The 23867-nt window shown below is 40.7% G+C and overlaps 5 protein-coding genes across 7 annotated transcripts; all 5 read right to left on the reverse strand.

Moving 5' to 3' along the window:
* Positions 1–249: 249 nt before the first annotated feature.
* On the reverse strand, positions 250–2394 carry LOC9314264 (MATH domain and coiled-coil domain-containing protein At3g58220). 2 transcript variants are annotated; one of them, XM_021024861.1, is made up of 5 exons: positions 2232–2394; positions 1983–2143; positions 1504–1869; positions 1055–1269; positions 250–864 (listed from the first exon to the last, which is right to left on the reverse strand). In XM_021024861.1, the coding sequence occupies exons 1-5, from the start codon at positions 2348–2350 to the stop codon at positions 460–462; spliced, it is 1266 nt and encodes a 421-aa protein (XP_020880520.1). In that variant the 5' UTR covers positions 2351–2394; the 3' UTR covers positions 250–459. The 2 variants fall into 2 exon arrangements, with proteins under 2 accessions (XP_020880520.1, XP_020880519.1); XM_021024860.1 differs by having other exon boundaries at positions 1055–1869.
* A 247-nt stretch (positions 2395–2641) lies between these two features.
* On the reverse strand, positions 2642–3683 carry LOC9314265 (MATH domain and coiled-coil domain-containing protein At2g42465). Its single transcript, XM_002878151.2, has 2 exons — positions 3282–3683; positions 2642–3191 (listed from the first exon to the last, which is right to left on the reverse strand). The coding sequence occupies exons 1-2, from the start codon at positions 3336–3338 to the stop codon at positions 2787–2789; spliced, it is 462 nt and encodes a 153-aa protein (XP_002878197.1). The 5' UTR covers positions 3339–3683; the 3' UTR covers positions 2642–2786.
* A 106-nt stretch (positions 3684–3789) lies between these two features.
* LOC9314266 (MATH domain and coiled-coil domain-containing protein At3g58210) lies at positions 3790–7522 on the reverse strand. 2 transcript variants are annotated; one of them, XM_021024907.1, is made up of 8 exons: positions 7205–7522; positions 6844–6969; positions 6568–6762; positions 6154–6264; positions 5182–5315; positions 4932–5089; positions 4524–4822; positions 3790–4350 (listed from the first exon to the last, which is right to left on the reverse strand). In XM_021024907.1, the coding sequence occupies exons 3-8, from the start codon at positions 6586–6588 to the stop codon at positions 3955–3957; spliced, it is 1119 nt and encodes a 372-aa protein (XP_020880566.1). In that variant the 5' UTR covers positions 6589–6762; positions 6844–6969; positions 7205–7522; the 3' UTR covers positions 3790–3954. The 2 variants fall into 2 exon arrangements, with proteins under 2 accessions (XP_020880566.1, XP_020880565.1); XM_021024906.1 differs by having other exon boundaries at positions 6844–6962; positions 7205–7516.
* Positions 7523–7642: 120 nt separating this feature from the next.
* LOC9314268 (MATH domain and coiled-coil domain-containing protein At3g58240) lies at positions 7643–9445 on the reverse strand. The gene is made up of 4 exons (XM_002878154.2): positions 8955–9445; positions 8703–8863; positions 8324–8613; positions 7643–8166 (listed from the first exon to the last, which is right to left on the reverse strand). Exons 1-4 carry the CDS (start codon positions 9059–9061, stop codon positions 7771–7773), a joined length of 954 nt encoding a protein of 317 aa, XP_002878200.1. The 5' UTR covers positions 9062–9445; the 3' UTR covers positions 7643–7770.
* A 12497-nt stretch (positions 9446–21942) lies between these two features.
* LOC9314269 (MATH domain and coiled-coil domain-containing protein At3g58250) lies at positions 21943–23390 on the reverse strand. The gene is made up of 4 exons (XM_002878155.2): positions 23260–23390; positions 23001–23164; positions 22673–22887; positions 21943–22503 (listed from the first exon to the last, which is right to left on the reverse strand). The coding sequence occupies exons 1-4, from the start codon at positions 23382–23384 to the stop codon at positions 22039–22041; spliced, it is 969 nt and encodes a 322-aa protein (XP_002878201.2). The 5' UTR covers positions 23385–23390; the 3' UTR covers positions 21943–22038.
* Between the last annotated feature and the right edge of the window lie 477 nt (positions 23391–23867).

Genomic DNA, 23867 nt, shown 5'->3' on the forward strand with positions numbered 1-23867 from the left:
ACTAACTATTGACATGAAAATGTATCTACAAGCTAGGAAATAATCAAACAACCTCAATGACTCAATGACAGCTACTTAAAGTCTTGATGAGATCTGTCCTGAAACAAACAGAAACATTTAAGTCACCAAATCCCAGATTGTGTGAATTGCAGTTTCATAGCTTATTATGCTGTCAAGATTGCTGAAGCTCAATACTTAATATTGACAGCTTATTATACACATATTCAGTTCTCTGCCGGTGATGATCTGTTTCATAGACTTGATGAGCCAAAAGGCATTGATTTTTCGTTACTACAAGCATGCTTTAATTACATTATCCTACCGAGTCATCATTACAAAATGTGGAAACTTGATTCCGACAAGGGTCACTCTACCTTCCTAAGTTATAAGAGGACTCTAATTAGGAGATCTGGAGACTCAAACGAACAGACAAGAACACACCAAGTAGTACCCAAGTCATCAGACAAAATCATCCAATGTTAGAGGAGCTCTAGCTGCCAACACTTTTGTCTTCTCCTTCTCCAGTACAGCTTTCATGTCTGACCACTTACACATAATGTTCAACATTTCCTCCTCTAACTCTTGAATCCGAGTCTCACCAGTATGCCCTACCACCTTCTTTTCTTTTACTTCCTCCAGCTTCTTCTCCAACCAATCCACCTTAAAGCCCGCATCTTTCACATATGTTAGAGCATTGTCTGCTTCCACCATATCTTCATTTGAGAGCTCCTGAGGTGACTGACACAGTGTCTCGATTAGGCTGAGGAGGACATTCATGCATGCTGTCCTAAGATGTTGGTTCTTTGCATGGAATCCTACTGCAATGTCTGGGTATTTTTCAAAAATACGGCTCACAAATTTCTCCTGCAATTGAAAAGGATGCGTAAAGTAAAACCCATATGTATACATATCCAGAAACACAAGGGTGGGGTTGACTTTTAAACTCACGAAAAGGTAAATTTTTCTCTATATTTAGAAGTGTTACACCTCTTGTCCTAAAATCAACAAGAGGCAAATGATAACAATGTGTCAAGAGTTTGAAATTTCCACTTACCTGTGAAGGAAGAACTTGAAACCCATTGACATCCATGGTTTCCTTCAGTTGTTGAGTCTTGTTGACTGAATCATTAGACTTCACACCATCATCATTTCGCTTAATCTTCTTAAGAGGCCTGCTTCCCTCTTCAGAATCCTTTTCAGATTCCTCTCCACAATCATTTTCAGAATCCTTTTTAGATTCCTCTTCAGATTCATATTCATATCCCCCTTCAGATTCATGTTGAGTCTTGTTGACTGAATCATTAGACTCCACACGATCATCATTTCGCTTAATCTTTTTAAGAGGACTGCTTCCCTCTTCAGAACCCTTTTCAGATTCCTCTCCACAATCTTTTTCAGAATCCTTTTTAGATTCCTCTTCAGATTCATATACATATCTCCCTTTATATCCCTCTTCAGAATCCTTTTTAGATTCCTCTTCAGATTCATATTCATATCCCCATTTAGATCCCTCTACAGATTTCTTTTTAGATTCCTCTTCAGATTCATATTCATATCCCCCATTATATCCCTCTACAGATTCCTTTTTAGATTCCTCTTCAGATTCATATTCATATCCCCATTTAGATCCCTCTACAGATTTCTTTTTAGATTCCTCTTCAGATTCATATTCATATCCCCCTTTAGATCCCTCTTCAGAAATCTCTATTGCAGCTACTTTGCCAATAACTCTATAAACGTCTATCTGGACTACAATTGTGACTTCTCCATTTACCAAAAACCCTTCTTCACCACAAAGTTTAGAATGTGGAATCATGGTTTTATAACCCCAGGCAGGAGTCTTCTTATCAAACCAAAAATTTTTTCTATCTGAAATTTTACGAAACAAACAACACTAGTCAAGCATCACACAATAATAAACAGAAATACAGAATCATAAAGATCTTAACTTTTTTTGTCCAGTTTAGTATAAAAACACTCACATTTCTGTTGGGAGGGCTTATACAAATGGTGATTTACAACTTCCATGCGCAATTCTGTGTGTATACTCCATCCAGAAGGCAAATGTTTAGAATCAGCAACTTCCACATACAAAGACATATACTTTTTAATCCTATCTCCGTCGGGATAGGCCATAAGACGCCTGCAAGCAAAGCAACGGATACGTGTCACATAAAACCCTAGCAAATATTCGACGGAAACATAAGAAAGAAAAACAAGTGGTTTCTTACCATTTGCAGCCACCGAGAACAAATTCGTCAGAATAAATCATCTCAGATCGCAAAGAGGAGAAATCCTTGATCACCCAAGTGAACTTGTTCTTATCAAATGGACTCCGTATTATCCCCATTGAAGACTCCGTCGAAAAACCCTAGAATTTAGAACCAGAGTGAGTGAGAGTGGCACCCATATTTACCAAATCAAACCACGCTTCTCTTTCTGGTCTTCATTTATGGGCTTCAGCCCAATTCACCATTTCGGCCCAATTCACCCAATGCCGGTTTCGTTACCGGGAACCTAATTTTTTCCATCCTTTGTTGAAACATTTTTATAAATTAATTGGATGAATAAAATTTATATTTCCTTTTGCGATTGGCATCCTTTAATTCTGAATGAAGAAACTCTTAATCGGAGAAGAACATACCAAGAAAACTTTTGAAATTAAAGTAACAAAGATCCTGGTCTTTTATTCAATCATTCTTGTAATTAGATAACGCCACATATGCTTAAGTACGTAAGAAGAAACTTAAGAACGTTAGGTCTCATGACTGATGATGACTTTTCATTCAAACAACATCCTCAAAACCAAGTCGAGCACTGTCGGAAACAGCTTCGTTCTCTTCATTCTTCAGTTCGGTTTCAAGCTCCCACAAAACCCGCCTCTGTTCCATGATCAATCCATCGAGTTCTCTCATTCGAGCCCCACGAGCTTCCATTTTCTTCTTCTTCACGCAAAGCTCTTCCAGCTTATTCTTCAGCCAATCCAACTTGAAACCTACCTCTACCAGTTCCAAAAGCTGGCTCTCTGCATTTCTTAGTTCCTCCTCTGTTAGCTCCTGAGGAGCTAAGCAAATTATGTCAATGAGGTCGAGGAGGTTGTTCATGTAAGCATTCTTCACCATTTGGTTCTTTGGACGAATATTCGTTGCGGTTTCTGGGTATTTTTCAAAGATTCTCCTCACACAATCCACCTGAGAACAAGATTAATGTAAAAAGTAAAAACTAGAACCAAACTTAGTATGATGAGATTAGAGTTAAAAATGAGGTATTGTTTTGATTACCTCTGAATAGAAAACTCGAAAGCCATAGACCTCCACGGTTCCATCACCATTCCACATTGTTACGATCAAAGTTTCTTGTGATACAGAGAAGCTGTGTTTTTACAGATTTGTCAAAGGGAGTTTTGTGTGTTTGAGGAGTTGCTTTTTGTAACTGATATATAAATGAAGAAGATGCATGAATCTCAAATAAGCGTGAGCTAATTGTAACCTAAATAAAAACTGTCATAATTAATAACATTTGTATATTAATAGCGTCACACGTCAAGCTACTCGTTTGGGCAAAGACTATATACTCTGTTCATACACCCAAAGACATTTACTTTTGATCAAGAAACAAAGAAATGATGGCATCTTACGCATTAGCTCTTCTATCTGATCATTCTCTTCACTCCCCACTTTTTTATCACACAAAGTATCTTGTTTGGGAAAAGACTCCATACTCTGTTCAGACACCCAAAGACATTTACTTTTTCATCAAGAAACACACAGTGCAATAAAGAAGATTAGACTGTCATCAACCACGAAATCCTTTCTTAAGTGTAGTTACAAAAATGTGGAAATTAAACCTTGACTGGCATATAATCCTAAGTCAAAGCAGAGGACTCTTCTTAAACGAACAGAGACCAGAGCAACAAAAAACAGAACCAAACCACGTCCCTAGGACCATAAGTCATCAAACAACATCAATGAAAAAAAGATCAGGAGCTGTTGCCTCCAAAATCTCCGCCTTCTCTTTATTCAGCTGAGCTTTTAGGTCTTTGCACTTGTGCTCCAAGTCATGCAGCTGTTTCTCTATTTCACACACCCGGGCACATTTCTTCATTCTTTCTTTTACTTCTTCATGTTGTTTCTCCAACCAATCCAACTTAAACCCTACATGTGTCATGTATGCCAGAGCAGCTTCTGCATCAGACAGATCATCCTTGGAGTGTTCCTCAGGTCCTTTGAAGAGCATCTTGATTACGCTTATGAGGACATTCATGTATGATGTTCTCAGATCTTGGTTCTTTGTACGGCATTCTGATGCAGTCTCTGGGTGTTTTTCAAAGATACGCCTCGCAAAACCCACCTTTGAGAAAAAGAAGGTGTGATTAAAAGCAATAGGACACAAGCCTCATTTCAATCAGACGTAATTTGCCAAAAAGAGAAAACAACATAGTTTCACAGCTGATGTTAAAGTGTATTGAGCTTGGAATTTCTTAAAAGTTATGCCAAGTTTGCATCTTTCTTAAGTATTCTTACCTGTGAAGGAAGAACTTGAAACCCATTGACATCCACCAAATCTCCTGGAATCTCCTTAAGCAGATCACTAGACACCGCACCATCATCATTCTGCTTTATCTTTTTCACAGGTTGGGTTTCCTCTTCAGATTCCCCGGGTACATCTAGTTTGCCAATAACTTCAAGAACATCGACCTCAGCAACAATCTTGAGTTCATCGTTCACAAGAAACCCACCATCCTTGTCATGAAGTGTGGTAAGGGGAATCATGGATTTAAAACCCCAGTCTGGTACCTTGTGGTCTAACCAATGTTGTGTTACTGAGAATTAAAGATAGAACTGTAGTCAAAACAAGCATTACACAACATAGTATTACGGAGCAGCACAAGTCCCACGACTAAAAGAGAAAAAAGCTATCGAAAGAATCACCTTTCGCTAGTGAGAATTTCTCACAAAATTGTTTTACTAGAGTTATCGTAAATTCTACGTTTCTTCGCCATCCAGAAGGCAAGGATTTAAAATCAGCAACTTCAAGATACAGAGATAAACATTTGACTTTATCTCCCTTGGGAAAGGCTAAAAGACGCCTGCAAGCAAAAACCACATAGAACAATATATGGATGTGACATTAAATCCTAAATTGCGCGAAAACGATTAGAAAACAAGTTTATTTTCTTACCATTTGCAGCCGCTGATCACAAATTTGTCTGAATAGATTTTCTCAGATTGCAAAGTGGAAAAATTCTTAATCACCCAAGTAAACTTCTTATTATCAACTCGATTCCCCATTAATGAAGACTCCATGCAATCAAACTACCAAAACATGTATAGAACTTAGGCCCTATAACCTGAGCAATCGAACAACAATCTCGAGGAACAAAACAAAATTAAATAGAGAGATTTACAAATTCCTTATGGAATCGCAGTGTAAAACTCTCACCGTACATCAAGATTTTTAAAAAGTTATAACGAACACGGTCCAGGGAAAAAATTAAAGACTAGAAAAATCAATGGTTAAGGATTTACCAAGAATTACTATGGGACTGATTTCGAGTAACGCACACGAGGTATGCGAATCGCTAAGACCATCTCCAATGGTGAGAGCCATCCAATGGGCTCTCACCATTTTTTAAGTATAAATTTTTTGAATTTGTTAGATGAGAGCTTATGTTTTTTTTAAAAGATTTTTCATAGTCCAATGGTAGTCTCTTTTAGTAGGGTTCTCTCAAAAAAATATATTATTATAAAATTATTTTATTTCATAAAACTCAATTAAAAAAAGAGACTATGATTAATAAGGAATTTGGTAATGAAATGTACATATGAATAAGAATGTTCTAAAAGGTTTAAAGTACCCATTACATGATTTGAAGTCTTCAACAAAACTGAGTTTCAGAGTAGTAATGTGGAAATAATAACCGGGAGAAATGTTTTAGTGTGGTTTCATATATATCTTGCTTCTCACTTTGAAAATTTGTATGTAAGTGTTATTGAAACACTTGATCAAATTTATGTGTTTTTGAAAGAACTTATTTTTTTTTTGTTAAAAACAAAATCCGATGCTAAAAACATTTTCCTCCATCTAGCAATGAGAATTTTAGAAGAATTGTCTAACATGAGAGGCTGAGACCATATATTCACAATTCCTTACCATGTGAAAGCAAGTAAATAAAGAGGAATGAGATAGGAGAGAATAGAAATGCAGTAGACATCTTGACCAAACATAAAGGCAGCCCCAAGAAAGAGTTCTAGCTGGATTGTCCTGTTTCATGTTAATTATCACTTTTCAATTCGAATGAAGAAGAAACAGATGGAACAACAACAAAACAAGCTTGTAATGTAACACAAATTAAGTAAAGTGCTCTTAAAACAAACCTTGAAACAGAATGAAAACTATCAAACTATACTCCATCATCAATCGTAATAAACAAAATGGTATGCCTTTCTCATAATATGCATTAGCAACACTTGTTCTAAGCAATGCCTCAGAATTACTCAAATGTCAAGCAGATTCATAACTAAATAACAATCAGCACAACCAAATTTCCCCTAAAAGTATCATTACCTTTCCAAGAAAAAAGTACATAGAACTCGCCAGAAGCACAAGGAAGAAACCAATCCCCCTACGACGGGCATAACCAGTTGCTCTGCCTCCGTTGATAATCACATGATGAATGTCAATGGCTTCTCTAGTTGACTTACTTTCACTGATACAGCCACACAAATACCCACCCGAATGGATTATCCCCTGAAGCTCTCTCTATTAGCCATCAAAAGTGATATAAGTCAGATACAAAACACCCTAAAGAAAACTATCAAAACACAAAGATTCAGACTTTACCACATGTGGTGTCGAAATATACTTCACTGGAGCTCCTTCAAGTATACCAGTTTCCAATAGATTCTTCACGTTAGATGGATAGCTCAAATCCAAGATCCCTTAATCAACCTAGAATGTCCCTGAATTCTTTTCCAAATCACCATATTAAAATCACAAAGAATCTCAAATTCCACAACATTTTGCAAATTCTAGTTCAATAGCTACGAGAATCAAAGAGCAATCGAGAATAAAAGTCCAAAACCCAGACAGACAAAATAAAAGGAAAACAATCGGACAATGAAAACCGAGAGACAATCGAATGTAAGAACAAACAAAAACAGTTCTATGAATCAAGACGAACGATAAGATTAGAAGAACAAACCTTGCAAAATATGGAATCCATGAATCTCAGAGCCGATAAGCCTACCGGAATCAACGTCGGCCATCTCCGTTTCAGGTAAGTCCGATGATCCTCAAAGTCTCAGTTTCTCCATCGCCATCTCGCCTAAAGAAAGAGAGAGATAGTCGGGACAAAAACGAAAGAAAAGAAATACTGAAAAAGACAACGACACGTAGGCGTCTCTCTTCAGCTCCAAAATCTCTCTTAAGAGAATCGTTTCTCTTAATATTAAAGCTTTTTGATTTTTTTTTTCACAATAATTCAGAGAAACTGTCATGAGAGCTCTATTTTTCTTCCATTGGAGATGCTCTAAGGGAGCTAGGGTTTTTCAGTTGATAGGCGTTTCTGGAACCACTCCTACAGTTCTAATTAAATAATCGTTTTTAATAGTCAAATTTATTTTTACTTTTTGATTAACAATTGTGCATTTTAAAAAAATTAATACTCGTGTTTTTTCTCGGTTAAACAGAGACTCTTATTAACGACCAGAGACTAGAACATAAAGAAAAAGACAGAACCAAACATCAAGTCCCTAAGAACACGAGTCATCAAATAACATCACTGAAAGATAGATCAGGAGCTGAAGCATTCTTAATCTCTAACATCTCCTTTTCCAGCAGTATACTTACGTTTGTGTGCTTATTCATCAAGTCATGCAGCTCTTGCTGCATTTCAGTCACCCGTTCACATTTCTTCTTGATTTCTTTTACTTCATCAAGTTTCTTCTCCAACCAATCCAACTTAAACCCTACATTTTTCATGTATGCCAGAGCACCTTCTGCATCAGACAGATCATGTGTGGAGTGTTCCTGAGCCCCTTTGTAGAGCATCTTGATTAGGCTAAAGATGACATTTATGTATGATGCTCTCAGTTCTTGGTTCTTTGTACAGCATTCTAATGCAGTCTCCGGGTGTTTCTCAAAGATGCGATTCACAATACCCAACTGCGAGTAAAAAAAAAGATGAATAAAGTATATAGTGAGTTGACTTTTAAAGTAGAGATTTTATTTCATTTTCTGTATTTAGAAGTGTTTATAACTTGAACCATAAGTAATCTCCAGAAGAAGAATGCCAAGTCTACATATTTTCATTGTTTCTTACCTGTGAAGGAAGAACTTGAAACCCCTTGACATTCACCAAACCTGCCTTGTCATCATCATTGGGCTCTTTGTTTATGAAAAATGTCGTTGCCATCCCATTCAAATATTGCATTTCCATGTCATAGTCCTTTGATCCTTGTAATTTATGATCAGTTTCACGAACATCTATCTGAGCAACAATTTCGACTTCTCCATCCACAAGAAACCCACGTTTTTTGTCCGTAAGTTCACTAAAGTGAATCACGGATAAACCCTTGCTTCGTTCCTTCTTAGTAAACAAGTGTTTTAGTCCTGTCAAAAGTCACGCGAAACATAAAACTTTCTTGAAAATAAGCATTTTCTAATAGAATCTTGCAGCGCAAGTAGTAACCACTAATCACCTATCTGGCTTGAGAGTTTCTTCGAGAAATAATTTACGACAGTAAAAGAAAACTTCACGACGCTTCTCCATCCAGAAGGCAAGAATTCACAATCAACAAGTTCCAGATCCAGACAAAAGCATTGATGACCATCTCGTTTCTTGGGATAGGCCAAAATATGCCTGCAAGCAAAAACCATACAAATTAAACAATGGATATCCTCGCAAACCTATATTGAAATAAAACATTAGATAACTTTTGTTGTCTTTTTACCATTTGTAGCCACCAATCAAGAATTGATCTGAATAAATGGGCTTGGAGCTCACAGAGCAAAAATTCTTAATCACCCAAGTGAACTTGTTATCGACTGGATTCCCCATTAATGAAGACTCCTTGCAATCAAACTACCTGAACATGAAGATGAGAAATGAAACCCTAGTATTCGAAAATCGAACCACAATAAAAGTAAGATAGAGTAGAGTTCACTCCAAGTCTCTACAAGTTCGAGCAACACTCTTAACATTAACAAGTTACAGTGTACTCACGAACAAGGTCTAGAAAATCAAAGACTAGAATGATCAATGTTTAAGGACTTACCTCAAGGAATGCGAGTCGTTAAGAGCTCCCAGGGTTAAACTGTTGGTACTTAAAAATCTACATTTGCACCGAATCCTCCTAAAAACAGGGTCAAAGCAAATTGGTTCTATTAATCCGGATACATTAACCAACCTCTCTATAGGTTTGATTTAGCAAATTAGTTGTTAATTTATGTACAGTTTAATCACCCGATTTTAAACAATCGAATTATTTTTAAAATGTTTGATTTTTTCAATTAATTGTTTAATTTATCGTTCATTGTTGCACAGATGAGTATGTGTATCAGTGTTCAAGAAAGCGCTAAGCGCTAAGCGGGCGGTGACCTGTGGATGTCGGATTCACACACTCAAGTATTTTGTTAAGTGGGAAAGATAATTCTTGAGGGACAAAAATGAATGCGTAAAAACTTGTAAATTGATACGAAAATTGCTATAGTATTTCTTTCTTTTGAGAGAAGATCCCCTTTACATGGCCATTGGCCTCTATATTTATACATAGATAAGCGACATTAAAATGGATAATTAAGTACAATTATTCCTTCTTAAATATGTCCGTTTTGATTCTTCGGCTTTAATGCTCAACGTTCGAATTTGAGTTGACTCTGATCTTCATGGGCCTCGCCTCTTTTGGCCCAAGTGTCCTTGAACCGACCTACCCGCGTCTTCTACACCGAACTCACATCTCAGTACAGTCACTTCGGACTCTCGAAGTGGTGACAACCACTTCGACCGTCCCCTCGGTTCATGGGCCCAATGGGCTTCATCTTTTATGGGCCACCCGCTTGACTACGTGGCAATCTTTGGTTGGTCTCGTACTTCTGGTGCGGGATCCGACACCAACAATTAGCCCCCCAAGTTCTTCGAAGTGCTATTCCAATTCGGAGGACTTTAAATGCTCAAGTGGCCAAAGATTGCGCTCGAGAATCTTTCTGATTTCCCGCCGAAAATCTCATCACTCCTTTAATTTCGGCACTAGCCATTTTTAACCGAGTGACATCTGTCATCATTATGACCGCATATTGATTAATTACTATTAAAACGGGAAAAACCTTCCCACTTCCCACACGACTCCCGAGGCGGTTTCATCATTATCTTGAGGTAACTTCTTTTCACCATTACTCTCTTCTTTTACTTTTGTACTTTAATCAAAACCTCTCTCTTCTTTCCTTCACCAAAACCCTTCTTCGCCGGATCTTGAATTTTTCTTTCTTACCAATGACTTCTGATTCCGATAGACCCGAGTCTCCGTCTTTTGACGAGAGGCGTTCTAGTAACGACGAGTGCACCCGCCCCGGTGACATTGCCGGTCCGCACTATAGGTCCACTTGTACTCTTCAATCCCTCGAGCGATTGAGAGAGCTTTGCCGGATCTCGCCGGAAATTATGGCGGAAGCACAAATAGCTTCCCCCACAGAATCTCCAGAGAACCATCGCGATGGTTACTTCTGTGTGTATGAGATTTATTTCAAAGGTTGCGGGCTGACCTTTCCTCTTCCCGAAGCCCTAATTTTATACCTAGCGGCCCTTGAAATCGCTCTTCCTCAATTAACCCCCAATCTTCTTCGTACTATTCTCGGCATTATAACAATCGCGGCGGAGGCCGGTTACGTTATCGGAGTTGCCGAATTAAATGAGCTTCTAAGCGTGAGAAGCTCGTCGAAGAAAACGGGGTATTTCTCAGCATATCCTAACGCCAACAGGAACATCATTTCGCATCTTCCAAACAAGGATGAAAATTGGCATCATCCTTGGTTCTTGATTAAGAAAACTCCCGCTTCGATTGGAAATCTTGCAGATTTCCTCCCTTCGAAGTGGTCGGCGAAACCTGGTAGAGATTAGGTCGCCCGTATCTTTCCCAGTTGTTTCTTTATCTTTATTAACTAACATCGTTGTTTCATTTCGCAGCTTTCATCGCTTCCAATCTCCCATCTGAAGAGTTCATCGAATTCTTCAAAATAATTCTTGAAGGGGAAACCCTTTGGAATTCCTTCACTCTCGAACGATTCATAGAGGCTAACCACAGACTCAGGATGAGTCCGCCTGGTCATCTTCACCAAATTCCTCCCCCTCCCTCAACTCAGGGAATGTCATCTCGGGCCCTTGCGGCCAAGCGTAAGTTGCTTTCCAAGCCGATGGCTGAGGCTTGCGAGGAGAAGAAAAAGTTTCTCGCGACATCTATAGACAAGAAGGACTATAGTAGGACCTTGCTGGTCGATGATGGCAGTACTGAGGGAGCTCGATCTGTCGCTTCCTTCAGATTAACTCCTCGTCGTGATCGTCGCGACTCACGTTCTCCTCGGAGGGATCGATCTCCTCGCCGTGATTCACCTCGTCCTTCCCGAGATGATTTTAGTAACGAGCCAATTAAGAACTTGGTTCGCCGAAAGAGAGACAAGTCCTCTCGTAGTGATCTTTCCCCGCAGAGGGAAAAGTCAAGGGCCCGGACTGACCGCTCACCTCGGTCATCCCCTCCTTCTGAACCAATGGGTCCTCCACGACCGGTTGACATGTCTTCCTCTTCCCAGCCTGATAGTGGAAAGACCGCCCGGAGCACGTCTCCGAAAAAAGGAGATTCTGAATCTCGAGATGCTCCCTCGAGGCTGAAGCCTGCTCTTGTACCTCAAGTCAAATCGCTTTCAGGTTTGGTGATTTACACACACTTTAAACTTTTGTCTTTATTAAAATTCCAATTTTTGCAATTCTTCCTTCTTAGCAGCTATGGAGACAGAAGGCAGCGTCTTCCGATGCTTCAAGACCCGTTCTGGTTCGATCTTGCCAGATTTCAACAAATGGCGCCCTGCGATTCGTGAACGTTATTTGCTTCACGCGCATCACTCATCTCGGGTTAGTCCCGCTTTCTTTTATGTATATTTTTTATTGTATTGCCTTTCTGCGAACTGACTCATCATCCCGGGTTTATGTATAACGCCAGGCTCAAAGCGAATTTAACGACATGATCGAACATTACGAAGGGTTGGTCATTGGCCGGGAGAAGGAGATTGACATGTTGACGAAGAAACTCTCCGCCCTTGAGGCCGAACTCAGTTCTTCTGCCGGCTCCAAGCATGATCTGGAGGACAAAGTCGACAATTTAGCATCCGAGCTTGCGCAGATAAAGGGGGAGCTGCAGGGTCAGTACGACCAGAACTTCAAACTCCAGGAAGAGTTTTCTGGTATTCAAGGTAGGCTTCAAGAGTCCGAATCAAACGCTGATTCCCTGAACAACCAACTCATCGAGCTCAACGCGAAGTACAAGGCGATCGCCAAATTGCGTGACTCCGAGTTGGCGAGGTCGGCATCAAAAGCCAGAAAAGAGGTCAAGGGACGCGGGATGGAGTTGATCCAAGGGGCCATCCGATTCATGCAGACTGAGAAGGCTAGGTCTGACCTGGAATCTGACATCAAGGAGCACGAGAGCAACCTGATCCTGCTGGATCAAATCCATGACGCAGATTTCTCCGAGGATCAAGAGAGAACCGAACTATCGGCTAATCTTTCTGAAAAGCGAAGTCGCTTGGCAGCTCTTCCTACTTCGACCTTCAACCCTCAGGACTTCGAGGAATTCTTCACCGAATCGCCTCCTATAAGCGAATCAGGTCTAGACTGGGCAGGTAATGCTTGGCTCCTGACGTTTATTACCTTTCCTTTTCTTGCACCTTTGATTGACTGGAATTATTATTCCTAGGCTCAAGTGGGGCGGAGGACGTTGTCCCGCCCGTAGTTCCTATGGTGTCGGAGGTCACTCCGGAGGTTGGTTGTACCGTGGAGGGCGGTCAGGAAGCTTCATCTGATCAAGCAGCTGCCAAGGACGTGAATGAAGCTTCGACTGTTGAGCCGGACTCCGAGGTGGCTGCTGCTCCGTAGTGGCTGTGTCCACTTTAAATTGGGGATTGTCCCTTTATTTTTAAGACTTAATTTCACACTTATTTTTGCCTAAGGAGGCTTTATTATTATTTTCTTTTGAACAAGATATTTGCCTGAGGAGGCTTTTAAACCTTTCTAGGTTGTGACCCAAGGGGGTTTGGTTAAAATTAAATGCGGGTTTGCAAAGTCCGCTTTTAACCTTTTGTGGCCTTGTGGCAATGCTTTTCGAGATTTTTAGGCTGATCAGACCTTTCTCTTTAGAATGCGAGAGCTGAGCTCGGCTTAAAGCGAGTTCCCCACTTCGGGTTTAGTCAACTCGGTAAACTTGTCAGGCTTGGGCCTTAGAAACTTTTGCAGTTAATGCGACGGTTGCTTTTTCGCTTCTTAAAGAGCACGGCTCGTCTTTTAATGTAATAATTGCCTTTTCTCGATTTTCCAAAAATGGTTTAAACCACTTGGGCACGCTACCATTAATGAATTTATGTTTCCAAGACAAACCCTAAATCATTATAAATAAAAGCTTACCTACCTCTAGGCTTTATTAAACATGACTATAGAATCTCACTTGAGAAATATTTTAAGGATGGAAAACGAAGAAGTAGCCCCCATCGCTCCCGGCAGCCCACTTTTCTTGTCCGGCGACGGATTTGAACCGGCTGGCGTTCTCTTTCCTCACGCCGTATTTCACTTCCCTTCAAAGGAGAAGAAAGAGGCTTGCGACTTCATCGACAAGGTAAATATTTAAAGTTCTTGACTTAAAAACTTTTTGCTTCATATTATTCACTTTTTTTTGTTAGGTCGCCGACAAGCACCGTCGCTTATGTGAAGAGAGGCAGCGGCTGGGCCTCAAAAGGCAAACGCTCGAGGCTCGCATCGCCCGGGTGGAAAGGAAGATACGAGCCCTGGAGAGCGATCCCTTTCAATGGGAGTGGCGGAACTTTGACTCCGTTGCTGAGATCCCGAAGATGCTTCGGATGTATCTCCGCGCTAGAGGAGTCCCGGGCCCCGTGAACGCCCCCGTCTTCGCCGTTCCATCCGACGATGAAGAGGAAGAGGACTTGGAGGAGGAGGCCAGCGACTGCCGGAAACACCTTCGGGATCGTTCCGAAGTGGATGCCAAAAACAAGGCGTCCACTTCGAAGACTAAACCGGCGATGAAGGAGCCTGTTCCTGAGCCTCTCCCATAAATGTTCTCCAATTTCTTCACTTCTCTCTCTTTTTTTTTTTTAAAAAACAAAAACTCGTAATGGGCTTCGGCCCTTTTTATTTATGGAAATATTTGCTACTTTCCTTCTTTTCCAAATATTCTTCGAGATGCGTCTTTTAATGCAGGATCCGTTCGAGGGCATAAATCTCTCCGCGAATCATTCCATTCCTTGGATGAAATCCGCAGCTTGCTAAGGATATGGGGTTCCTATAAATTATAGGTTTGATTTTCCTTTACTTCTCATCCTTCTTTTCATTTTAGCAGGTATGGAGTTCAATCTTCGCTGTTCAGAATCTATGCCCGACTTCTCCAGAATCGGAATGATGGATGAAGATGTCTCAAATGAGCTAAACAGGCAGCCTCCTCCACTTCGCGGCTTCTCGAGATCTCAGATCCGAGCCCCGTGTGCTTTGATCAGGAATCTCCCAATCAGAGACCAAGGAACAGTGACGGCGTTCATAGAAGCACTTGAACTTCAACACCGGAAACTTACGTCGGAAAAGAGGAGATTCCGGAAGAGGATTAACCGGATGCAACGCAGGCTTACTACGGTGTCAAGAAATCTTCACATTCTTGAATCTCACCCCGGAGAGTGGATTGAGCTTGGAATCTCTGACTTTGCTCGAATTCCGGACTGCATGATGTCAATCCTCGATCTTGCTGGTCAAGGAATTGAAGTGTTCTGCTCGTCAACGAGGATTTCGTAGTTCGAAATGTACGATGAGGGACACTTCGCCCTTTTTTTTTTTTGAATAAACGCTTTATTTCCAATCTCTTGTATGTTCGCATAGCCGAACCTTCTTCCTTTAATAAAGAAATAAAACAAAAAATTTTATTAATAGCTGAACTCGTTTTCGAGCTGCCTACGTACCCATTTCGGGATCAAGCCAAATCGTAGTTCATGTACATAAACAATGCATGTAGCTTTTAAACATAAAACTTCTTTAAGTTGATCACATTCCAAGGTCGCTTGACTGGATTGTCTTCTAGGTCTTTTAACCTATAAACACCGTTCCGAACCACTTCGGTAATAATGTAAGGTCCTTCCCAATTAATACCGAGTTTACCGGCGCCTTCTTCTTTTCTGTTGTCAAAGACACGCCTTAATACATAATCTCCCACGAAGAACGGCCTACTTTTAACCTTAGAATTGTAATACCGGGTTGCTGCCTGTTGGTATCCAGTGAATCGTTAAGCATCGCTGAATTTTCTTCCTCATTTAACGGTGCTTCTGTTCGACGAAGTCCGGGCACGTTGAGTTCAGCTGGTACTACCGCTTCCATGCCATAAACCAAAGAGAATGGAGTTTCTCCTGTAGGTCGCCTAGGGGTTGTACGATAAGCCCACAGGACGGGTTGGAGTTCTTCATACCATCCTCCCTTTAGATGACTTAAGCGTTTCTTGAGATTGCTTAATATCGTCTTGTTCGCGGCTTCGGCTTGACCGTTTCCTTGCGGATATCTTGGAGTAGAATAACTAACTTTAATTCCCCAGTCCGCACAAAAGGCATCAAACTCGTGTGAAATGAATTGCGGTCCATTATCAGTGACTATTTCGTACGGAACTCCATGTCGACATATAATGTTTTTCCAAATAAAAGTCTTCACCGCCGAATCCTTGATACCAACATACGCCTCAGCTTCAATCCATTTCGAAAAGTAGTCCGTGAGGACTAAAAGGTACTGTACACCTCGAGTTGATTTGTGCAATGGTCCAATGATGTCCATCGACCACCTCATAAACGGGTATGGGGCGGAAATGGAGGAGAATAACTCCGACGGTTGATGGATTAATGGCGCATGGAGTTGGCAGCGCTTGCATCTTTGGGCGAACTTAACACAATCTGTGATCATAGTGGGCCAAAAGTACCCCATTTTTTTAACTTTAAAAGCCATAGCTCTTCCTGATGAATGACTTCCACATAATCCCTCATGCACTTCGCTCATGACGATTTCGACTTCGGGCCCAAAAATGCATAATAGGTAAGGGTCACTAACACCTCGCCTATATAACGCATCTTTTGATAGGCAAAATTTCGCGCTAACGACTTTCATTTTCCTGGCCTGCCATTTATTCTTTGGGAGCTCGCCTGTCGTGATGTAGTGCTTTATTGGCTCCCTCCAGTCAGCCCCCCAGTCTTTAGCCGGAATTTGGTCAACTTTGCGAAATATCCGCGGCTCTGGTTCGGGATGTTCGTTTGGTTCAAGAATATTTTCCTCGAGTAATGGCTCGGTTTCTATCATCGTTTCTGGAATCATTTCTTCAGCTAAGACAACGGGTTCCTTGTTAGACGTATTTGATCCTTTTGACTTCCTGCGTTTGTTGGGTGGCGGTTCGATCTCTGGTTCGCCACGGTCGCGTGCCGCTGCTCGAGACCTTGTAACGACGAGGGTTTCCTTGCTGTCTTGAATGCTTCGCTCCGAGATGCACTCTACTGGAATAACTCTCTTTAACTCAGGATCTGATGTTGACGCCAATGCGGCAAGTGCATCTGCAGTTGTATTCTCTCCGCGAGGTATGCGGATTAACTCGAATTTCGAGAAATTTTTAGATAGATCCTTCACCACTTCGAGGTAAGCTTCCATTCTTGAATCTTTGGCTTCATAGTCTCCATTAAATTGGTTAGCTACTAATTGCGAATCGCAATAAGCCAATATTTCCTTAGCTCCAACTCCTTGTGCTAGTCGAAGTCCGGCAATAAGGGCTTCGTATTCTGCCTCGTTGTTGGAGGCATTGAATAACAATCGGAATGATTGTTCTAGAATTTCTGATGTCGGAGATTCCAACCTAATTCCCACTCCGGATCCTTGCTTTGTTGAAGACCCATCTACGTGTAATTTCCAAGTTTGGTTCTCCGGTTGATCTATCGTTCCAGGTATTGGTAGTTCGGTCAGGAAGTCTGCTAAGACCTGAGCTTTCATACTGATCCGGCTTTTAAACTCTATGTCGTACTCGCTTAATTCCACCGCCCATTTCGCCAAACGTCCGGATTGACTTGGACTATGAAGTATTGTTCTGAGTGGTTGGTTAGTTAATACTTCAACCGGATGGGACTGAAAATATGGACGCAACTTCCGAGCCGAAGTTACCACCGCGAGTGCAAGTTTTTCCATCATTGTGTATCTGGTTTCCGGATCCGTCATTGACTTGCTCACATAGTAAATTGGTTTCTGCTCCCCACGGTCTTCCCGAACCAAGACTCCACTAACCGCGTGGTTTGAAACTGAAACGTACAAGTAGAGTTTTTCATCCACTTCCGGTTTGGACAGTATAGGTGGAGTGGTTAAGTATGCCTTAAGCTGCCCAAAAGCTTCTTCACACTTCTCATCCCAAAGGAATCCTTTGTTCCCTTTTAGAATTTGGTAGAAAGGCAACGACTTATCTGTAGATCTCGAGATAAAACGATTCAAGGCCGCAATTCGCCCAGTCAACCGTTGTACTTCTTTGAAGTTTTTCGGAGATGGCATGTTTAGAAAGGCGTTAATTTGATTTGGATTGGCTTCAATCCCTCTTTCTGTCACGATATAACCAAGGAATTCTCCGGAAGGGACTCCAAATGTGCACTTCGCCGGGTTCAGCTTCATTTGATATTTATTGAGAATATCAAAACATTCCTCCAAATGCTTAACATGATCTTCTTTCTTCAACGATTTGACCAACATATCATCTATGTAGACTTCCATAGTCTTCCCGAGGTGATTGTGAAACATTTTGTTCACCAACCGTTGGTAAGTCGCTCCTGCATTTTTCAAACCAAAAGGCATTACCTTGTAACAGTAGATACCTCTATCTGTGATAAATGACGTCTTTTCTTGATCGTCGGGGTTCATCATTATCTGATTATAACCCGAGAAGGCGTCCATGAACGTTAACAGCTCATTTCCAGCGGTGGACTCTACAAGTCGATCTATATGCGGGAGCGGGAAACTATCTTTGGGACATGCTTTATTTAGGTCTGTAAAGTCGATACAAACCCTATCTTTCCCATTCTTTTTCTTGACAACGACAGTGTTTGCTACCCACTCCGGATATTGCACTTCTCTTATGGACCCTATCTTCAAGAGTTTATCCACTTCGTCGTTTACTATTTTTGCCCGCTCGACTCCAAGCTTTCTTCTTTTTTGTTTCACCGGTTTGAAGCTTGGATCTACGTTTAGTTCATGACAAATTATACTCGGATTTATGCCCGGCATGTCCGCTGCTGACCATGCAAATGATGCTTTGTTTTTCCTTAAGAGTTCGATCAAAGCTTCTTTTATTTGGCCAGTCAAAGTTGCTCCAATTCTAATTTTCCGGTCCGGCTTGTCTTCTTCCAATACTACTTCAACTACTACATCCTCTTTCTTCTGCCCACTAGGAAATTTGGTTTTTAGTCCTTCTTTTGCGGGCTTCGTTAATTGCTATTGAATCTTCATACGTTGGCTAGCTAAGTAACAAGTCCGTGAAGCTTCTTGATCTCCCCGAATTGTTTCCACCCCATTTGATGTTGGAAATTTGATACATTGATGGTATGTAGAGGGGACTGCTTTCATTCGATAAATCCAGGGAGTCCCGAGGATGATGTTGTAAGCAGCGGGTTTATCGAAGACAACGAAGTCCACGATCTTCGATACCTTCTTGGCAAGGACCGGTAGCTTGATTGTTCCGAGAGACATGGCTGACTCGCTCGTGAATGCCACTAACGGAGATGGGGGTCCTACTATGTCTCCTCGGCTGATTCCCATTTTTTCTAGAGTACTTAAAAAGATTAAATCGACCAAACTGCCTGTATCTATAAGGATCCTCGATACTTCGAAGTTGGCGACATCAAGGGTAATGACTAGAGCATCATCATGAGGCCTTTCGAGGTACCGCGTTTCTTCTTCATCGAATGATATTGATGCACCTTGAAAATCGACTTCTTCGCTTAAGCTTGCTTTGAGTAAGACATTTCGTCTATGCTTTTTGATTGAACTTATTGAATCTCCGCAAAATCTGGATCCTCCTAGAATCACATTGATCTTACCCTTAGAACTCCTTGGTTCTTCCTCGTTGGATAACCTTGGTCTTTTGGAATCTTGATCTTTGGAGTTTTCCTTTGCTTCGTGGTATTCCTTCACAAAATCTTTTATATCGAATTTAGAAAGATCACCACTAGTCCAAAGCTCTGCGAGGTGCTTTTTAAGAATGCTGCAATCCTTGGTTAAATGTCCGGTTACTTTATGAATGTCGCAATACAGACTTTCATCACGGACCCAAGTGTTTGATCTTCCTTTCCCTTGGAATTGCTTCCCGACGGAATTGTTGAAGGGTTGCGACCCAAACTTCCTTGGTCCTTTGCTCTCTCTAGGCTCGAACTTCTTGGTAGGGACGGTGACTGCCGGCTTTTCTTGTTTATTTCGTTTGGCAAAACTTTCTTTTTCGTCTTCTACCTCCATCCAATTGTTTGCACGGAAGAGTGCATCCTAAATTGTATCTGGTTTATGAAGTATTAAGTCTTCTTTAAACCTTGAATCATGTCGCAATCCTTTTCGTAGGGCAGATAAAGCTGATTGCTGCGAGATTCTTGGGAGTTTTGATAGCACCCCTTTGAATTTGGTGATGAAAACTCGAAGTGACTCATTAGATCCTTGCGTTAAGTTCCAAAGATCGGCATCCGAAACGCTTTTATCCATAAGGATAGAATATTGCTTTAAGAACACGGCTGACAGTTCGTCGAAATTGCTGATCGAACCCGGCTCTAATTGGGTGAACCACATTAGAGCTTGGCCACATAGATTCTCCGAAAACAGCTTGCAATAGCCTGCGTCCTCATCAGCTTCATCCAACTCGACTCTTCCTGCAGCGATCAGAAAGGCTGCAAGATAGCTTTTTGGATCCTCCAATCCGCTGTAAGGGTCCAACTTGAGCTTCCGGGAATCTTTGATCCTCAAACTTGCAATTCGCGGGATAAAAGGAGTTCGCCTTGCTTCTTCAATGACTCGATTGATGTCTGGCTCCGAACTTGTAGCCTGATGAAATTTTGATTTCATTTCTTTTAATTCCTGGCTAACCTTCCTCATGGTCTCGAACTGGTCGAGGTTCTCCTGCTCGTACTGAGCTGCAAGTTGTTCTTCATCCCCAAGCTGCGTCTCTTCTTCCGACGTCTGAGCTACATTATTAGTAGTACCGGGAGTTGTTTGTCCGCTGGTTTCATTTCGTGCAGCGGAACTTGGCGAGTTGAATATCCCTCTTCGGGTTCCCACCGGGTTTCCTGCACTTAAAGAGCGAACACGAGTTTGTATATTATTGACGTTTTGACTAAGAGATACCTGGGATGTTTGCAACGTATCGACGGCCTTCTCCACATCCGAAAATTTTTGTGATATGTCCGACATGGTTTGCTGCATAGCTTTGAGGGTTTCGGCCAATGATGTCTCAACGGCGTCTCCTCCGGACATTGTCGCTTATCTCGGGAATGTAGAAAAGAAGAAATCTGACCACTCAAGAATCCTGATATGCCCCACGGTGGGCGCCAAAATGTGGATGTCGGATTCACACACTCAAGTATTTTGTTAAGTGGGAAAGATAATTCTTGAGGGACAAAAATGAATGAGTAAAAACTTGTAAATTGATACGAAAATTGCTATAGTATTTCTTTCTTTTGAGAGAAGATCCCCTTTACATGGCCATTGGCCTCTATATTTATACATAGATAAGCGACATTAAAATGGATAATTAAGTACAATTATTCCTTCTTAAATATGTCCGTTTTGATTCTTCGGCTTTAATGCTCAACGTTCGAATTTGAGTTGACTCTGATCTTCATGGGCCTCGCCTCTTTTGGCCCAAGTGTCCTTGAACCGACCTACCCGCGTCTTCTACACCGAACTCACATCTCAGTGCAGTCACTTCGGACTCTCGAAGTGGTGACAACCACTTCGACCGTCCCCTCGGTTCATGGGCCCAATGGGCTTCATCTTTTATGGGCCACCCGCTTGACTACGTGGCAATCTTTGGTTGGTCTCGTACTTCTGGTGCGGGATCCGACACCAACATGACCCAGTGCCTAGCGCCTAGAACGTCTAATCGGGGCCTAAACGATTTTTTAGGCGGTTTAGACGTTTATAAAATAAAACATTATCAATATGATATTATATATAAAAGTTATATAAAATATCTATATAAAACTAAAAATTATGAAATTATAACTAAAAATTAGATAAAATATTTATTTATATTTATATTAAACAATATATGAATATTTATAACTATATATATAAATAAAACTCTAATTGAAATTGAAAAAAATACATTAAACAAGATCTGTGTAATTTTAGGCGGTCAAGGCGGTTATCTAGGCGTCGCATGAGAGCCTAGCGCCTAGTCGGGGCCTAGGCGACCGCCTAGACCGCTTTTTAGAACACTGTGTGTATACATATGACCTAGTCATGTTTCAACAATGAGATAGTCCAATATATTTTTACACAAGAATCCCTAATAAATCTAGTTGTCTTGTAGAAAAAGAGAAGTTGAGAATTCACTGTCATTGGTGCACAATAAAACGATAAATTAAAGACACCTTGAGAATTCTTAACCACAGAAAAAACTTCTATATAAATGTGCGAACATGAAGTCTCTTAAATTATCTTCTTAACTTTAGAAGGGATAGCAAGAGAGCAGGCCAAACAAGCCTAGCACTAGCAGAACCTAAATCTACTTGCATAAGAACTCAAAAAAAGTCATCAAAAACACCATCATCAGAAGACGAGAGTGGAGCTATGGCAGCCAAAACCTCTGCCTTTTGCTCCAACAACTGACCTTCGAGGTCTGAACACTTCCGCTTCACTTTCTCCAGATGAGCTTCGAGCCCTGAACACTTCAGCTTCAAATCCTTCAACTCTTCCTCAATTTCTTTTCTCCGAGTCTCACCAGCTTCCTCTTTCTCTTTCTTTTCTGACACTTGATCAAGATTCTTCTTCAACCAATCCAACTTAAATCCATAATCAGTCAGGGATTCTAGTGCAACATATGCATCGTCCAGATCAGCCTTGGAGATTTCTTTAGGTGACCGGCGCACAGTCTCAATCAGGCTGAGTAAGACATTCATGTACCCTGTCTTCAGATATTGGTTCTTTATACGGAATTTTGTTGCAATGTCTGGGTGTATTTCAAACAAACTCTTCACATATTTCACCTGTGATGAGTGAAATAAAATGGACGTAAGAAGTAAAACCAGATCAGAGCGAAATCTTGGGAGACTAAGAAATAGACCAAAAACAATGTCTTAAGCTTGTATATAAATCTAGAAACTGAAGTTAAGTGAGTGATTCTTATGGTTTTGTGTTTAAAACTATCTTTCTTACTTGGGAAGGTAGAACATGAAACCCGTTGACATCCAACATGCTTTCTGACACATTTAATAGGCCAATAACTAGTACTTCAAGAACCTCTATTTCAACAACTATTTTGAGGTCGCCGTTCACAAGAAATCCGCTATCTTTGGCCTTGAGTCCATTAAGAGGAAACATGTCTGTGAAGCCCCAATCTGGTACTTTCTCACAAAACCAGTGTATTGTTTCTAAACCAAAAAAAAAAAAAAAAAACATATCTCATCTCATTTCATAGAATGAGAATCTCGCAGCAGCCAAACTCCCAAAATATTCATATTATGGATAGCATGAAAATACTCACCTCTACGTTGAGAGCATTTTCCTGGAATATGATTTACTATGGTGAAGAAAAATTGTGCGTGTCTTCTCCATCCACAAGGCAATGATTCAGACTCAGCAACTTCAAGATATAGAGACAAATGATCAGATTTAATACTATTTCCCTTGGGAAAGGCCAGAAGACGCCTGTAAACAAAAAAGCATATAATACAATCAGCAAAACGAAGGATTATTAATTATCTTATCACTTAACCTAAATTGGACGAAAAAAATTAAATTACCATCTGCAGCCGTCAATCACGAACTGATCAGAATATATTTTCTCAGATTGCAAAGAGGAGAAATTCTTAATCACCCAACTGAACTTCTTCTTATCAGCTTGATCATTCCCCATTGATCCTCTCATGTTGAATCCTACACACCCGAATTTGTAAATCGAAAAATCAAATAACAATCTCGACTAACCAAACCAAAATAAAGATTAAGAATAACATTGTCAGCTAAATAATAAGAAGGGTTAGGGATTTACCACACAGATAAATAATTGAGCCCTCAACAAGTATTAGATCTGATAGTTATATCCTTTTTTCCCGAAGACTTGCACTGGTGTTAAAGAAACCCTAGTAAATTTCTGTTTGCTTAAAATTCCAAAACAAAAAGTGCAAGAAGACCAGTACTTAAGTCTTCCTAAAGTATAAATTATATAGAAAGACGATCAATGTTTAAGGATTTACCACGAGGAATGCGGGTCGTTAAGGGCTCCTAGGGTTTTACCGTTGGTCTATATATATATATTTTACACCGAATCCACCTTAAAAAAGGAGTCAAGGAAATTGGTTCTATTAATCCGGAAAAATTTAATCCAATTGTTAATAGGTTTGTTTAAGCT

The sequence above is a fragment of the Arabidopsis lyrata genome, assembly GCF_000004255.2.
Source record: "Arabidopsis lyrata subsp. lyrata unplaced genomic scaffold ARALYscaffold_5, whole genome shotgun sequence".
NCBI lineage: Eukaryota > Viridiplantae > Streptophyta > Magnoliopsida > Brassicales > Brassicaceae > Arabidopsis > Arabidopsis lyrata.

What these genes read in the sequence shown, in the direction of transcription:
- LOC9314268 (XM_002878154.2), bottom strand. Translation starts at nt 9,061, where the DNA reads ATGGGGAATCCAGTCGATAACAAGTTCACTTGGGTGATTAAGAATTTT. An exon ending in TTGATTGGTGGCTACAAATG is followed by an intron (nt 8,864 to 8,954) that starts GTAAAAAGACAA and finishes TTTTGCTTGCAG; the next exon opens with GCATATTTTGGCCTATCCCA. An exon ending in TTCAAGTTCTTCCTTCACAG is followed by an intron (nt 8,167 to 8,323) that starts GTAAGAAACAAT and finishes TTTTACTCGCAG; the next exon opens with TTGGGTATTGTGAATCGCAT.
- LOC9314269 (XM_002878155.2), bottom strand. Translation starts at nt 23,384, where the DNA reads ATGAGAGGATCAATGGGGAATGATCAAGCTGATAAGAAGAAGTTCAGT. An exon ending in AAAATGCTCTCAACGTAGAG is followed by an intron (nt 22,888 to 23,000) that starts GTGAGTATTTTC and finishes TTTTTGGTTTAG; the next exon opens with AAACAATACACTGGTTTTGT. An exon ending in TTCATGTTCTACCTTCCCAA is followed by an intron (nt 22,504 to 22,672) that starts GTAAGAAAGATA and finishes CACTCATCACAG; the next exon opens with GTGAAATATGTGAAGAGTTT.
- LOC9314265 (XM_002878151.2), bottom strand. Translation starts at nt 3,338, where the DNA reads ATGTGGAATGGTGATGGAACCGTGGAGGTCTATGGCTTTCGAGTTTTC. An exon ending in TTCGAGTTTTCTATTCAGAG is followed by an intron (nt 3,192 to 3,281) that starts GTAATCAAAACA and finishes TCTTGTTCTCAG; the next exon opens with GTGGATTGTGTGAGGAGAAT.
- LOC9314264 (XM_021024860.1), bottom strand. Translation starts at nt 2,350, where the DNA reads ATGGGGATAATACGGAGTCCATTTGATAAGAACAAGTTCACTTGGGTG. An exon ending in GTTCTCGGTGGCTGCAAATG is followed by an intron (nt 2,144 to 2,231) that starts GTAAGAAACCAC and finishes CTTTGCTTGCAG; the next exon opens with GCGTCTTATGGCCTATCCCG. An exon ending in TAAGCCCTCCCAACAGAAAT is followed by an intron (nt 1,870 to 1,982) that starts GTGAGTGTTTTT and finishes GTAAAATTTCAG; the next exon opens with ATAGAAAAAATTTTTGGTTT.
- LOC9314266 (XM_021024907.1), bottom strand. Translation starts at nt 6,588, where the DNA reads ATGTACTTTTTTCTTGGAAAG. An exon ending in TGTACTTTTTTCTTGGAAAG is followed by an intron (nt 6,265 to 6,567) that starts GTAATGATACTT and finishes AACATGAAACAG; the next exon opens with GACAATCCAGCTAGAACTCT. An exon ending in GAAATTCTCACTAGCGAAAG is followed by an intron (nt 4,823 to 4,931) that starts GTGATTCTTTCG and finishes TTTAATTCTCAG; the next exon opens with TAACACAACATTGGTTAGAC.